A 17,062-nucleotide genomic window follows, 5' to 3' on the forward strand; every position below is an offset into this window, starting at 1 on the left:
ACTAACTAACTAACTAACTAACTAACTACTAACTAACTAACTAACTAACTAACTAACTAACTAACTAACTAACTAACTAACTAACTAACTAACTAACTAACTAACTAACTACTACTAACTAACTAACTAACTAACTAACTAACTAACTAACTAACTAACTAACTAACTAACTAACTAACTAACTAACTAACTAACTAACTAACTAACTAACTACTAACTAACTAACTAACTAACTAACTAACTAACTAACTAACTAACTAACTAACTAACTAACTAACTAACTAACTAACTAACTAACTAACTAACTAACTAACTAACTAACTAACTAACTAACTAACTAACTAACTAACTAACTAACTAACTAACTAACTACTAACTAACTAACTACTAACTAACTAACTAACTAACTAACTAACTAACTAACTAACTAACTAACTAACTAACTAACTAACTAACTAACTAACTAACTACTAACTAACTAACTAACTAACTAACTAACTAACTAACTAACTAACTAACTAACTAACTAACTAACTAACTAACTAACTAACTAACTAACTAACTAACTAAACTAACTACTAACTAACTAACTAACTAACTAACTAACTAACTAACTAACTAACTAACTAACTAACTAACTAACTAACTAACTAACTAACTAACTAACTAACTAACTAACTAACTAACTAACTAACTAACTAACTAACTAACTAACTAACTAACTAACTAACTAACTAACTAACTAACTAACTAACTAACTAACTAACTAACTAACTAACTAACTAACTAACTAACTAACTAACTAACTAACTAACTAACTAACGAACTACTAACTAACTAACTAACTACACTAACTAACTAACTAACTAACTAACTAACTAACTAACTAACTAACTAACTAACTAACTAACTAACTAAACGAACTAACTAATCTAACTAACTAAACTAAACTAACTAACTAACTAACTAACTAACTACTACTAACTAACTAACTAACTAACCTAACTAACGACTAACTACTAAACGAACTAATAACTAACTCTAAAACTAACTAACTAACTAACCATAACTTCGTGGATGATATCTCGGCAAATGCAAACGATTTTCAACGACTCACAAAAATATGAACAACCAAGATTGTTACATTTTAAGTGATTTTTGGGAATAAGACCTATATAAAGACTTTTAAATTCGGTCCTTTTGTTATTTTACCACGATTACATGAACATTAATACTGTTTTCGGAATAATGCATTTAATGGGGTAGGGTCTATATGGGGGGGTATGATCAATTATATACCGATCCTTATAAATTTTTTAAGAATATTTCGGTTTATATAAAACATGTTTATGACGAATATCATCGCTGTACTCGTATTTTTAAGTCTGTAATGAACGTTAAAGTAATTATCAAAAGATGACCTCTTATTTGACATAAGGTCAATTATGGACCGATCGTCATAAATTTTGTTAGACTGATTTTGGATCGTATAAAACACATTTATGTTGAATTCTATTGCTTCTTTGTCAGTAATGACAAAGATACTGTTTGTGTAGTGAGATTAGTGTGTTTTAGCCAGTTATGACTGTTTAAACTGTATTCCGGGGGCCATTTGTATGGCGGCTATGTGAAATCATCCACCGATATAGCCTATTTTCAATATGAAACTAATTGCATTAATGGAGAATTTTTGTGTATAGTTCAAGCTCCCTAGCTCTTCATATTCGTACTCTATCGTGCTTTCAACAGACAGACGGACAGACCTTAGGACAAGGCTATATCGTCTCAGAATTTAATAAGGACCTAGAATATATTATTTTGTGGGTATTTAGAAGTGTTATAAAAGTAATAATCAGATAAACAATTTTTTTAAATTTAAGAAGACTTCATTCGTATTCACTTCATAAGTAATCAATTAATCTTACCTGACAACCAGTCCAGTACAAGAATAAAATCATTTCTCATTTATTTTTTTATAATTTTTTTATTTGTTTTTTATTTTTGTCATTTCTTATAATTTTTTTTATATGTTTTTAAAAATTGTTCACTCAACTTAACCACATAAGAGTTTGTTTTTCTTTTTTTTTAATTTTAATTCATAATTTCTCTTTCTTAAACTTGTTTTATTATTTTTTTTCTTTTTGATTTATAATTAAATTATAATTTATTTATTTTTGTGTTTTTTTTTCTAAAGAAAATGTACAGTAGTTGTTGTGGTTGACATTAATTTAAAAATAATATAAATAAAAAATTATTATTATGATACAGATAAAGAGATATTAGTTTGTACTTAAATATTTTATTTTAGTTAGAAATAAAAACAAATTATAAATAAATTATTTTATATTGAATAAATTTAAAATAAATTTAAAAACAAACAAAAACTTTTTGTTGATGTTGCAATAATTAGACTTTTTTGTTTTTATTTTATATAAAAGTATTTTTTTTATATTAATTTATTAATTGTTATTTTATTATTATTAACTATTTAAATAGTTTTAGTTTTTTTTTGCTAATTTTTTAAATAGAAAAAAATTAAGTAATGTTTAACATAAATTTTTAGAAAGTTTACTTTATTGGTTTTTTTCATGGAATTTAGAAAATACGTTTTTTTGTTTGGTTTATAATTTTTTTATCTTCACATTTTTTTTAGATTTATTTAACAAAAACATAATTTGAAATTTTGTTTTAAATTTTTTTTTTTTTGTTAATTTTTTGTGTTTTCTTTTTTTAATTTAATTTAATAAATATGTTAATAACAGTTAAAACCCTTTTTGTATTTTTTAATATTTTTTTGTTATTTTTATGTGTGATTAATAAAAGGGCTTCTAAAGCGTCAGAATTTTTTTTTATGTTTTGTTCTTAAATAATGTTTCAATAATCGTTTAATCTTTTTGTTTTCAGTAATTTTACTTTGTTATTTTAGAATTTTTAAGTTTTATTTTATTTATGATTATTTTTTCTTTTCTTTTAAAGTCTGTTTTAGTTTTGTGTTTTTTCTTACTGTTCATGTTTTAGTTAAAATTTCTTATAATTTTTTTCTTTTCGTTTTTTTTTAACTTAATTATTTTCATTTATTTATTTATAATATTTGCTAATTTATTAAGTAAACGTGTATGTTTTGTTTTCTGTTGTTTTAATTTTATTTATTCTTTTGCTCATATTCAGTTTTTATGGATTTTTGTTTTTTTTTAATATAAAAAATGTAAACAAAAAAATTTCACAACTTACTTACAATCTAAAATTGTTTTATATTAATATTTATTACATTCCTAATAGCTTTGGGGTAAAATTAAATTCAAAAAATTCTGTAATATAAAATCCAACAAGTTTTCACAATTTTTATAGAAAAAATTTTTAAATTGCTAGAAAAGCTTAAATTTTCATTAAAAATTTCAAAAAAATCTTAATATTAATAAAAAGCTAAAAGCAACTATATTTTGTTTATTTGTCGCAAACAATTCTGACAACTTCAAATTTATTAATGATTTAATAGCTTTTTAATTGTATTGCCTCGGTTTTGTTAATTAACCCCCAAAAGTATGCAATTTATCTCAGTATTAATTTGAAAATAATCATACGTCATGGTTGTATGCTTTCATTTACATTTAATAGCGACAATAATCATACGTATAGTGGTCTTTTATATGTTCTATGTACATACGTGCTCCATAAAGTATGCACTAGTTTTAAGTATTATAATATAATTAAGGACTTTGCGTGTATGTATTACGACATTAATCATACGTTATGTAGTCTAACACCTTTTATAGTTTGAAAAGTAAAATATTGATTTTTTGAACATAATTTAACATGTTCTTCAGTGTTTTAATCAATGGTTGGAAATTAGGGTGGCCCCGTTTGTATGAAGGAAAACTAAGGTGTCAATTTTCCCAACTAAAATTAAAGTTCAGTTGATTCTAAGATACCATTTCACAAAATTTTTGTCCTAGAGTCAGTATTTGCGGAGCTGGATGAAAGGATAAAAAGGTCCTTTTTTGAGGTTTTTATGATTTTTTTCATATTTCTTACAAAAGAAAGATATGAAATATTGGTATCATTAGAAAGGTCCTTGAGAGACGATTTAAATTCCATATCAGAAATTTTTGCATAACAGCAAAAGTAGTAGAAATTTTCTAATTCTTGAGAAAATTTTCAGATTTTTATTTTTTTTAAGTGTGTGAAAATCATTCTCAAAACTAACTTCTCTGGTGAGATGAAAAGATAGGCTCCTTTCCCAAAATTCCTGTCTTTCTGATGGGACAGAAAAAGAAATTGTATCAAACTTCAGATATTGTAAATTTTTAAGAATATCAGAAGAGATCCATAAAGACGATCAAGCTCAAAGTTTACTCAGCTATAAGGGAACACTGGGACAACTACAGTTGACTGGTATCAAAAGTAAAGCCAGATTATCAACTCTCCTGCAAGGATATTGAAGGTATTGTAGAGATTTCTCCAGAAATCTTCAATTAAGATGAGAATGGTGGAAGAATGGACATTTTGGCAAACAGTACGTAATCATCCTTCACTGAAACTACTGACTAATGTCATACTTGTAAATCCCCATAAATTAGATCAGAAGAAGATAAACAGCTTTATGGTCTGATGAGAACAGTTTGCTATGTCAACCATTTCTTCTTGCATGGATATTGTTAACATTTTTAAAGTAATTTATCCTAAATGCAAACAGAGACACTTTATCAAATAGCAGATATAGTCAAATATGCAACTAGGTCGATAAGGTTTTACATTAAAACTTGTTCTTCCCACAAAACAACTCCTTCTTGCGGTTTAAAATGAGGATATGAGGACATTAGTTCGATAAAGCTTCCTATGGAAAGCTCTTCTTTCAAACTCTTTTAGCTAAACTTTAGGTACAAAGAAGAGATGTCATTAAAATGGATAAGAAACCTAATTTCTACACTGAATCCATGGGTAGATATCAAACTCTGAGATCCTGTTATGCGAGAAAGAGATACAGAATAGAGTATGGAATGCTTTTCATTATATGCTTTTAAATTTCTCAAAACATGATTTATTTCTACTTGGTATTTAAAACTTATCAAATCTCCTAAAATTATGCAATATTTTTCTTTTTCTAAATAGAATATTCATGCTTCCGACTTCAGTCCAACGGTTAGATGGATATTTTAATAGAATAGGAGATTATTTGCTTTTAAATGTCTCAAAACAAGATTTATTTTCTACTTGTTATTAAAAACTTATCAAAGGTTAAACAAAAATTCCTAAAATTATGCAATATTTTTCTTTTTCTTAATAGAAGATTCATACTTTCGACTTTAGTCCAACGTTTAGATGGATATTTTAATAGAATAGGAGATTATTTGCTTTTAAATTTCTCAAAACATAATTTATTTTCTACTTGATATTTAAAACATATCAAAGGTTAAAAAAATCTCCCAAAATTATGCAATATTTTTCTTTTTCTAAATAGGAGATTCATTCTTTCGACTTCAGTCTAACGGTTAAATGGATCTTTAAATAGAATAGGAGATTATTTGCTTTTAAATTTCTCAAAACATAATTTATTTTCTACTTGATATTTAAAACTTATCAAAGGTTAAAAAAATCTCCTAAAATTATGCAATGTTTTTTTCGACTAGGAAATTCATGCTTTCCTCTTCAGTCATAATAACAATATCATAATTTGATAAGTCCTTATAAATATCTCAAAGTGTTGTTGCTTTTAGCTTTAAGTTTAACATTTTGCAAAGTTGAAAAAAATCTCCTAAAAGTATGCAATAATTTTCTTACTGAATGTAAAATTTAAAATTTTATTTAAAAATATTGAACTGAAACAAAAAAATGTTTAAAGTTAACAAAAACTATTGTCATAATGATAATTTATATTAATATTTCAAACATTATCGAAAACCCTCCTAATGTTAGGCTTTAATAGTTTAATAACTAATTTTGAAGCATAGTGTTTTTTTAAGGTATCATAAAGTATTTAATTCTACCCCACTGCTATTTAGTTTATTAAATTTTTGTTAATTAATTTAATATATTTTCTAAGTATTTTAGTATTTTTTTTATTATATACTATATATTTTGAATATATATTTGTATATATATTTCTTGAAATTATAGCTAGATTACAAAACAATAAAATGCTATGATGATTTTATTTTTATTATTATTACGAATTTAACATTAACTATTAAATTTTTTCTTCATTCGTCAATGGCGCAGCTGTTTCGTTAATTTCTTTTTAACATTTTCATGTTCATTTTCAATTGTGTAATTGTTTTTTTTTTATTTAAAGGTAACATTATTAAACTACAGTTTAGTTAAGTGCAATTATAGGGGGGGCTTTTAAAAACTAAAAACTAAGTAAACAGAAAATAATAAAAACTTTACCAAATTATATAAATAAAATAAAAATAATTAAAGCTCTTTGTCAAAATTTTATTAATTTTAAAATAAAATTTCAAGAAAGCTCTTTATATTTCTTTATAAAAACACCAAAATAACTTAAAATTTTGTAATTGGGCTCACAAAATTTTTGTTGAAATATTTGCGTTTTGTTTTTGGTTATTAAAATAAAAAATATATATATAACTAAATTAAATACAAAATGTTGAGATCCTTACAGTTGTGTTTGCTGTTTTAGTTAAAATTATAAAATAAAAAATTAAAATAATTTTTTTTTATATATTATTATGTTTATAAATCATTATTATTTATACTCTTATATTAGTTAAGTATTGTTATTATTTATTTTCATTTTCATTATTATTATTTTTATTAATATTATTTCATTTAAACCTTAACTCCATTTTTTTTCTATTTAATTTATATTTTTTTCTTCGCTGTGGCAGTGTTTTGGCGTCAAGTTGTGTCAAACCTTTAACCGTTCAATGTACAATTTTTTTATTAAATGTTGTATGTAACTCTTAGAAGTGCTTAATTTTTAAGTAAATTTTAAAAATTAAATCCTATTTTTTTGTTTGTTCTTTGCAAGCATTTTTTTTTAATATTTGTTGAAATTATTACTTCATACCCCTCAACCCACCAGTTTTTTGTTTTATCTGTTCATTTTTGTATTATTTTCTTGAGTTGTTTTTGTTTATATCAATTTTACTATTGTTTAAGAAAAATTAAATATAATAAATAAAATTTAATTAAAATAATAAATCATAATTTGTATAAAATAAATTTCTTAAAAAAAAAAATATTATAAAATTAAACCAGTTGTATATACATGCGCTATTTGTTTTAGGAATTTTAGAAGTTTTTGTTTATTTACTTTTATTGTTATTTTTTTCAAGGAATATTGAAAAATCGGAAATAGTTTTGAAGTAGGAATTATTTGAAATTTTATTATTCGTTCTAATTATTGTATTATGATTGTGACTTGTTGTTTTATTTATTCTCTCACATTATTAACAAGTAAATTAAAAGCTTAAGAAAAGCTTTCAACAAAAAGTCTACAATGATCTTGGATCCTGTATTTGTTTATTCAAATCCAAAATTTTGCAGAATAAATTTTATAAAGAATTAGTTCAAAGCACTAGAAAAGCTTTTAACTAGTAGTATCTCAAGTCTAAAGATGTTGTCACATGAGCTTTCCACTAAAAGTTTGACAAATCCAGAATTTATATATCTGAGATATTCTCTGAGAAAATTTATAGAAATTATTCGAAAAGCTTTCAAGTCTATAGTTGAAAGCTTTCCATTAAAGGCCTAATAACTCCAAAATTGGTATCTCCGATAAAGTTTGTATAAATCATTCCAAAAGCTTTCTACTAAAATCATTTCAAGTCTAAAGTTGATCTTTAGATTTAAACTTTCTTTAAAAGCTTTTCATGTTAACATCTCTGAGATATTCTCTGAGAAAGTTTATAGAAATCGTTCAAACAAGTTTTTACTAAAAGCTTTTCAAGCCTAAAGTTGAAAGCTTTCAATTAAAAGCATAATAACACCAAAATTGGTATCTCTGAGAAATTCTCCGATAAAGTTTGATCTTTAGATTTAAAATTTTCTTTATTTTATTGTTAAAACGTTTTACAGAAAAACTTTTATAAAGAATAAACTCAGAGCTTTAGAAAAGCTTTTTTCAAAAACATTTTCTTATTAATATCTCTGAGAAAGTTTATAGAAATTATATGAAAAGCTTTCTACTAAAAACTTTTCAAGTGTAAAGTTGAAAGCTTTCCATTAAAAGCTTAATAACTTCAAAATTGCTATCTGCGAAATTTTTTCCGATAAAGTTTGTATAAATCATTCGCAAAGCTTTCTACTAAAAGCATTTCAAGGCTAAAGTTGATCTTTAGATTTAAACATTCTTTATTGTTAAAACGTTTTGCAGAAAAACGTTTATAAAGAAATAACTCAAAACTTTAGAAAAGCTTTTGTCAATAAGCTTTTCTTATTAATATCTCTGAGGAAGTTTGCAGAAATAATTCAAAAAGATTTCTTAAAAAAGCTTTTCAAGTCTAAAGTTGAAAGCTTTCTATATTAAAAGCTTAATAACTTCAAAATTACTATCTGTGAAATTTTCTCCGATAAAGTTTGTATAAATCATTCGCAAAGCTTTCTACTTAAAGCATTTCAAGGCTAAAGTTGGTCTTTAGATTTAAACTTCTTTATTGTTAAAACGTTTTTCAGAAAAATTTTTATAAAGAATCAACTCAAAGTCAAAAAGCTTTTCTTATTAATATCTCTAAGAAAGTTTATAGAAATCACACGAAAAGCTTTCTACCAAAAGCTTTTCAAGTCTAAAGTTGAAAGCTTTCTATATTAAATGCTTAATAACTTAAAAATTACTATCTGTGAAATATTCTCCGATAAAGTTTGTACAAATCATTCGAAAAGCTTTCCACTAAAAGAATTTTAAGTCTAAAGTTCAACTTTATATTTAATCTTTCTTTAATTTATTGTTAAAACGTTTTGCAGAAAAACTTTTATAAAGAATAAAGCTTTTGTCTAAAAGCTTTTCAAGTTAAAAGTTAAAGTTTTGTAAAAAAGAGAGGGTAATTGGAAAGCATTAGAAAAGCTTTATACTCTCAACTTTGGAATTTATATCCTTATCCATTCACCTAAAAGGAATTGCCAGTTTGAGACCCAGTGACTTGGTAGGACATATGAGTATACTCAAACTATTCATGAATGACTCATACATTTAGGTTCCCGATTGTAAGTTATTATAGCGAATAGGTATAAGTAGACAAATCAGACTTGGTGGAAAGAAAATCCTAATTATGTTTGTTTCACTGATGGGTCTAAACAAATAAAAGGTAAAACTATAGGGTTATATCTTTCAGAAGGCTCTCCCTTGGGAAAATATTTTTCAATATTTCTGGCAGATATTTACGCAATCTTTATATATATGTATTAGGTAGTGCATGAGGAAAATAATATTACTTCTAGCATATTATCGTATGAAGTTAGTTCGGTTGTTGTAATGGACTATGTGTCTGATTACGTTCATTTTTTTAAAAATGTAGATGAATACCAGGCGAGAAAAGAACGAGCTGATTTCCTAGCAAATTATATTATATAAAATAGAGATTGTCTCCATTCTTTGGCATTCCACATGGATATACCAAAGGCTCAGGCATACAAAGCATTTTATAACGCAAGCGAAGGGACAAAGGCAAGAGCTCAATAAAAGCGATCTTAGAGTACTAAGGGGACTGTAAAGTGAATATTGTGGTCACAGTTAACATTACTCTTAGTAAAGAAATAACGAAGAACTTATACAATTAAAATCCCCGTTAAATCCTTATATAACAGGCTGTTCATTCAAGTTCTGCTGTCTTTCTCAAGCAGAGCAGAACATATGTAAAATAATGCATTTCAAATTAAATTATTTCAATGTTCATAAAACTTAAGTCACTTTAGGAAAAAAAAGTATTTCGAAAACTTCTCAAATATTTAGAGGATGCACTTCTAAGATTACACAGTTTGTATTATGAATTTTCAAGTTTCTTTGAGAAGTTGTTTACAAAAGGCAAAGGATATATAAACATAAGGGTGGTTTAATATCTATGTATATGGAGGTAATCGAACGTTACCAATAGCAGTTTTAACTGTTATACAATTCTTGCAAAATTAATATGAACTTATTTCGTTGCCACCCTAATGAACATCCATAAAAATGTCTTCTCTTCCATTTCCGTTTTTTTTCAATATCCTTCCTGTTTTTACTTTTGTATTATTAGTTTTTTGGTTTTATTTTAAATAATGTGCTTTCGAAATTATTATATTATTATTTTTAACATATTTTCTTTTCTGTTGTTTAATTGTTTTCAATATACTTAAGAATTAATGAAACATTTCTTGTTTTAATTTTTTACTTGGGTTGTGGTGTTTATTTTTTTGGTTTTATTAAAAAAAATTCAATCATTATTAGTCTCTTAATTTTTTTTATAATTATGTTTTTTATTTAATTTTTTTCTTGGGAAAAATACTTAAAAATTATTAGGTTTGTTTTTTAAATTATCTTTTCCATGATCGTGTTAATATTATTTAACAATCTTAATATATAATCATAAAAATTGTTATATATAAGTTTTATATATTTTCATTTAATAATTATTTAATTACTTTTTATATATCTCACATGTTTTCAGTTTTCTTGTTCGTTTATATTAAGGTTGATAGTTGGTCTAAAATTAATAGTGATTTTTGTTGGCAATAGTTTGAAAGTGTAAAGATAATATAATATACTTATGTATGCTTAGTAATGGTATTATACTAGTATATTTGCAGACATAAGAATTTATTTCTTACACAAATTCTAGGAAAGTATGCAAAACACTTTGTAAATTCATCACGCCCAAAAGTATGCTATATATTTTGTACACATAATATGTTTGTTTATATAATATTGTTAGTAAAACATAACAAATTGTATAGTTGTTAGTTTTGCTTTAATATTTATGTGTTGGAAATGGGAAATTTATTATTAAAATTGAGTTTATAAATTTTGTAAATTTATTTAATAGAAAGTTCATAAAATCACAGATTAAATTGTTTTAAATATAATGTCTGGCTCCAAAAAATCATTGTTAAATGTACTTCGAAATCAATAGTTAAGTTTTAGCAGAGATTGAGCTCCTTAAAATTGCATTAATGTATAGAATTACTTGCCCCTAAAATATACAAATCTGAAGAGACCAGTTAGGTACCAGGATTATCAAAAATTTTATGTCACATCTTCGGCATCGGTAGATGCCGGCTAATTAACTGTAAATTTTAGTTCTTTTGGTTCTCAAAAATAACTACGAATAGGTTTCACAAGAAATTGTGCCGAAAAGCTTTCGAAAAGTCTTCTATCGTACATGATTTTCACCGTATTAAAAAAAAAAATGAAAAAAAGTTTTAAGCTAAAAAGTTTTTGTTCAAAATTTGTAAAGTTTTCTTAGAAGACACAGCAGAAAGCTTGCCTCTATTCAAAATATTTTTGTTAAATTTTTTTTATAAAAAATTTGTTTATAAAGAAATCACTTTCGAAAGAAAAATCTAGTCATCAAAGATTTCTAGGAAAATCTTTTCACAAAAGCCTTCTCTACAAAACTATTTAACATATTCTATAAAAAGTTTGAAAAACATTTTATTAAAAATTTGTCGTAAAAATTGTAATGAATTGAATGTTTTTCTATCGAAAATGTAATTATCAACATTTTCTTAATTTAATAAAACATATTTTGCCGAAAGCTTCCCAGCTGTTAACGATCTCTTTTTCTCTATTTAAACGCGGAAAGCTTCTCGTTTGAAAGCATTATCTAAAAAATTTTGTTGAGAAGAATGTTTCGCAAAAGTTTTTAAATAATATCATACGCAGAGCTTTTTATAGAGAACAAAATTTAAGATCATCGAAAAGAGCTTTTCCCTATTCTGCAGAAAATTTTTAAATAATATCGTGCGAAAGGCTTTTTATAGAGAACATACCAACAGTATTTTAAAGTTGTTGTCAAAGTTTAATATCACCGAATAGAGAGAGCTTTTTCCTATTTCGCAAAAGTTTTTAAATAGTATTGTGCTCAAAGCTTTTTATACAGAACATAACAACAGTAATATTTTAAAGTTGTTGTCAAATTTTAAGATAATCGAATAGAGCTTTTATCTGTTCTGTCGATAGCTTCATATCAAAAATGTTTCGTTAAAAATATATATAGAAAAGTTGTGGCGAAAGTTTTCTATAACAAGGAAGAGAATACCAAAGAAGAGTTTTATTTATTTAGATCGTTTATGTCAAAAGAGATGATCAACATTATCGAGCAGAAGGGTTCATATAGAAAACTTTTATGAAAGAAAGTTTTTTATAAAAAAATAATAACAAATCTCACAAAAATCTCTGAAAACAGTTATATTTAAAGTTATTGTGAAAGCTTTTCTATAACAAAAATAGAATACAATAGAAGACTTTTAGAGCGTTTGTATTAAGAAAGACGATCTACAATATTGAGCTTTTTCTCTATTTAAACGCCGAAAGCTTTCTACAGAAAAATTGTCATTGATCGAAGGAATTTGTTGACAAAACTTAATTTACAAATTTAACACGAAATCGTGTCAAATATATATTAAAACATTTTTCAAGCTTTCTGTAGAAAACATTTTTCAAGCTTTCTGTTGAAAACATTTTTCAAGCTTTCTGTTGAAAATTTTTTAAAAGCTTTTAAATACATCATTTTATTGAAAACTTCACAACTGCTATATTTAAACTTATTGTAAAAGCTTTTCTTTAAAAAAGAATAAAATGTAATAAAAGACTTTTGGATCGTTAATATCAATAGAAATTATCAACATTGTCGAGCTTTTTCTTTATTTAACTACCTTCGTACTTGTCTTGATTTTCCTTCATTTATAAATAGATAAGCTGTATTATAAAGCTTTTATCTCTATATTATAAAGATATTGAATTGAAATTTTTCTAAAATATTTGTTTAGTTTTTATTTTTAACATTTCATATACAAAATCCTCTTTTGCTTTTTACCACCTACTACCAACCTTAAATATAACCAAAATGTTTTTAAAATAATAATAATAAAAAAAAATTCTAACATTTTTTTTTTTTCATTAATCTATAAAATATTAAATATTTTGGTTTTCGTAAAATTAATAATTAATTATTTTATGTTTTTATTGAAAATGCTAAGGGATTATGTTTAAGTTTTTTTATTTTTATTTATTTATTATTATTTTGTTTTTATATATAATTTTTTAACTTTTATTTATATATAATTTAAATTTTATTTTTATTTCCTCAATATGTTTAATAATTGCTATTGTTTGCAGTTTTATTTTTTTTAAAATTATTATAAATTATATTTACAAGTTTTGTTAAATTTTTAATTATTTTTTTTTCGTTTAACCTAAAACTAAACTTATAAGGTTTTTAGTTTTAATATTTTATTTGTTTAACTAAGATTTTTTGTTTAAATAAATTGTTTTTGTTGTGTTAACTAAAAAACTGTACGTCTGTTATAATGAATTTAAGTTGTTGTTGTTGTTTTTTTCTTCTGTTGGTTTTAGTAAATATTTTACAATGGTTTTTATTATATTTAAAGGGTTTTTTTTGGTTATTTTTTTGTTTTCATTTTCTTTTTACTAAATTGTGTTAAATCTACTAATTGTGTTTTTTGTTTGTTAATTTTTAATATTTATTTGTTTTTTTTCCTAAATATTTACGCGTTTTTTGTTTTGTGGTTTTAATTTGAAATCGCTAAGTTTTCGTTAATGTTTTGTTTAATATATTTTGTGGGTTTCTTTACTAAAGAAATAATTCGTGGAAGAGTTTTTTTTATTTATTTAATTTCCATGTTTTTTTACATTACAACTAACATTATTTTCTTGAGTGTATTGCATGCTTGTTTTTTTATAAGTTGATGTTTTTTTTTATTTTAATAATTGAAAAATCAGTGCTCTTTAAAGTTGTTTTTTATTTGGTTTTTTGTTAATTTATTTATTGAGGTTTTTTTTCTTTGAATGATGTTAAATTTTGATTGTTTTAGATTGATGGAATGTATGAAATATATTTTGTGATGTGAGAAATTCTTAAAAACTTTTAAAACATTCATTTTCAGGTCTAAAAGTTCAACAATCTGTTAAAATTTCTTTGCTTTTAGCTAAACTTTACAAAAATTACTAGTGCATTACTGCAAAACTTCATATTAAAACTCGTTTTTGGATTTTATTTCAAATTTGAAACATTTAGCATAAATTCACAATTAGTTAGAAACACAATACCTTAGAAATACTTGAAAAAAAAAAAAACAAAAACAAACCCAAATTAACATAAATGCTTGTCTTAATCAGGCCATAAGTCTACAATTAATTCCTTTAAAACAAACGTTTTCAGTCATTTTAGCATCTTTGAACTTTACACTTACACTTCACATTCAATTTACTTTTACTTTTTTCTTTTGTTCTTAAACCTAAAGCAATGCCTCTGAGGCTTTTCTCAATTAATTGAAAACCTTTAACAACTTCAATGTCAGCAAACACTTTCCAGCTCTGAAACGCCTGCTCTTTGCATTGCTTGTCGTTTGCGATACTCATAGAATTCCTCCTTCATGGCCTGCAAACGAGCCTCGATATTGTCGTAACGACCTGGTACACGAGATTTGCGCATGCCGGCACCACCAAGAGTAGCGGAACCGGAAATATTGGGAAATGTTGCAGAAGTTTGTGTATGAAATAGGGATGATGAAGAACTTAAGGGGCCTAAAGTGTGATGCTGACCATGTTGATGATTGTGACTATGATTGTGATGATAGTGTTGACCATTGTGAGAATTGTGCTGCTGATGATGGAGATGGTTGTGTTGTTGGGCTAGGTGATGGTGGTGATGGTGCAAATGATGACCAGTGGTGTCTATATGTAAATTGAGATCTTCGCGTAGTAGACCTCCGGTTGGTGTTGAGGCACTGGGAGTCGGTGTGGATGGATCGAATTCATAATGACCATCTACACTGCCTACATCTACTGATTTGGGTAGATTGACATTATCAGTAGCCGCATTGAGGCGTGTTATCATATCCAGCCAATGCTCCATGGTATAGGGTGGTGTAAGGGTTCTTTGGGTACTGGAACTGAAATAGTTGGAAGGTGAGTAGGGTTCATAGCTGCTAGGCAATGTATTAAACTGTGAACGATGCTGCTGTTGATGATTTTGCGTTACTGGAGCTTGTCCCTGGGCCTGTTGAGGTTGTTGGTTAGCTGTAGTAGTTGCGGAACCAAAGTAAGCTGTATTATTTGTTGTTGCTGGTGGAGGAGGTGGTGGTCTATAGGGTGGCAATAAACGCCATTCACTAGTACTGCCAGAATGATGAGATCCTTGTGGATGATTAGAGGTATTTTTGGAACCAAAACCTGAAGAACTAGATCTTGATTCTGGTGAGGCATCTAAACCTAATAAATGATTGCTGGTAGTTCTCATTGAAAGATTGAGATGAGGTAAAGGAGACATTAGATCGGATTGTGGTCTACCGAATAAACGTGAATAATGTCTGGGATACCAACGGGTACGCGGTCTATAGCTGTGATAATAAGGAGCCTGACTGTGCTGGTAGTAACTCCGCCAGGAGGGTGGTGAATCCAACTGCAAAGGCAAAAAGTCTTGTCTATAATGTTGTTGTTGCTGCTGCTGTTGTTGCTGTTCATAATTCAAACGTCTAGTCTCCTCCTGTATGGTTCTCAGCGAAGGCAACTCATGTGAATAATAACGATATCTACTCAAATTTCCACTGGCTGTAGGAGTTAATGTAGGCACCGATCTTTCAGCTGAACCAGGATACACGGTACTTAAGTCACTAAAATGATTGTACGAGAAAGTGTTGGTATGATTGGGTGTAGTTAAAGCCCAGGGTGATGTTAAAAGGCCAGCTTCTGGCAAATTTTGATCATTTGGTGTACTGGCGGGGGAACTGGAAAATATACGCGACACCTTCGAAGGAGAAAATACTTGATGCATATGATGTCCTGCAGTCGCACCACTAATCGTATTTATATGCAAAGGTCTGCTAGCAGGTTGAGCCTGCTGGTGTTGTCTACCCAAATGATGGTGATGGTGAAGATTACGATACAAATTGCTACCATAGACATTTTGATATCTGGCGCCACTGTTGATGTTACTGCCAACATTTTCACCACCCAGAGTGCCGCCAATTTTAAGCAAACCACCCAAACCCTGTAGAAATCCTCTAGCTGAACCAGCTGCCACCGATTGTAGACTCAATTGACTGGGCGATTGTACCAATGGACGACGCCATGAAGCTCGAGCTGTTATAAAATTACGACGTGATAGAAAGCCACCATCATCTGAAGATGATTTCTGCGAAGCACTACTATTACGTGTACCGGGCACACCATCTACCTCATCGATGCCCTCATCTGCTAGTATATCACCATTCGTTAAGGCATTCGTTTTTCCAGCGACCACAAAACGACCATCACGAGAACGTTGTATCTCCGTTACAGTCTTCTGACCATCTCCTTCATCCATTTGTGGTGAACTATAGATAGAGTGACAATTGGTGCAACGATCCGGTGGCCATATCCAGTGTAGTATAGCAATGAGTATTGTTGTTAAACTTGATATTCGGGTTTGTTTATATCTAATTAAATGTGAAAATTGGGGAAATTTTTGTTTTTGTAAATATTTAATATAAGTTATTGGAAATATAAGATAATAGTGCATAATTTTACAACAATTAAGGTGTTTAGGATCATGCTATTTTGTTTGGTTTAGAGACTACAATTTGTTAGTATGTATATTAGTTAATTATGCCAACCTTTTGATCTATAACATCATCCAGCATACGGTTTGTTTAAAAATACACAAAAAGTTACACATATTTACATGTTAGTACATATATTCTAAGGACAATACGAGTTATGTTATTTAAGAATTTGTGAAATATATTGATACATAAGTTTATTCTAAATTTATAAATTAAAATAGTGGGAAACTTGTGTAAATGTATACTTCCATGGGATATCTTAACACAAAGGCCCGGCCATAAAATTTAACGACAATTTAACGACAAAACTATAAATAATTTAAAAACTGTTGTACTTTTCTTTAGG

General features: G+C 26.7%; 1 protein-coding gene across 1 annotated transcript in view; it reads right to left on the reverse strand.

The window, feature by feature from the left end:
* Positions 1–13,242: 13,242 nt before the first annotated feature.
* Positions 13,243–17,062, reverse strand: part of LOC119606846 (protein turtle) — a gene marked incomplete at its 5' end in the record, with an annotated part of 64,604 nt that continues 60,784 nt past the window's right edge. Inside the window, one exon of the mRNA XM_037960494.1 lies at positions 13,243–16,590. Coding sequence (XP_037816422.1) covers positions 14,469–16,590 — 2,122 coding nt within the window. The remainder of the gene's footprint in view (positions 16,591–17,062) is intronic.

Source organism: Lucilia sericata, unplaced genomic scaffold (genome assembly GCF_015586225.1).
Source record: "Lucilia sericata isolate MDLA Ls3-8-SP2 unplaced genomic scaffold, ASM1558622v1 Contig000628F_arrow, whole genome shotgun sequence".
NCBI classification, from domain to species: Eukaryota; Metazoa; Arthropoda; class Insecta; order Diptera; family Calliphoridae; genus Lucilia; species Lucilia sericata.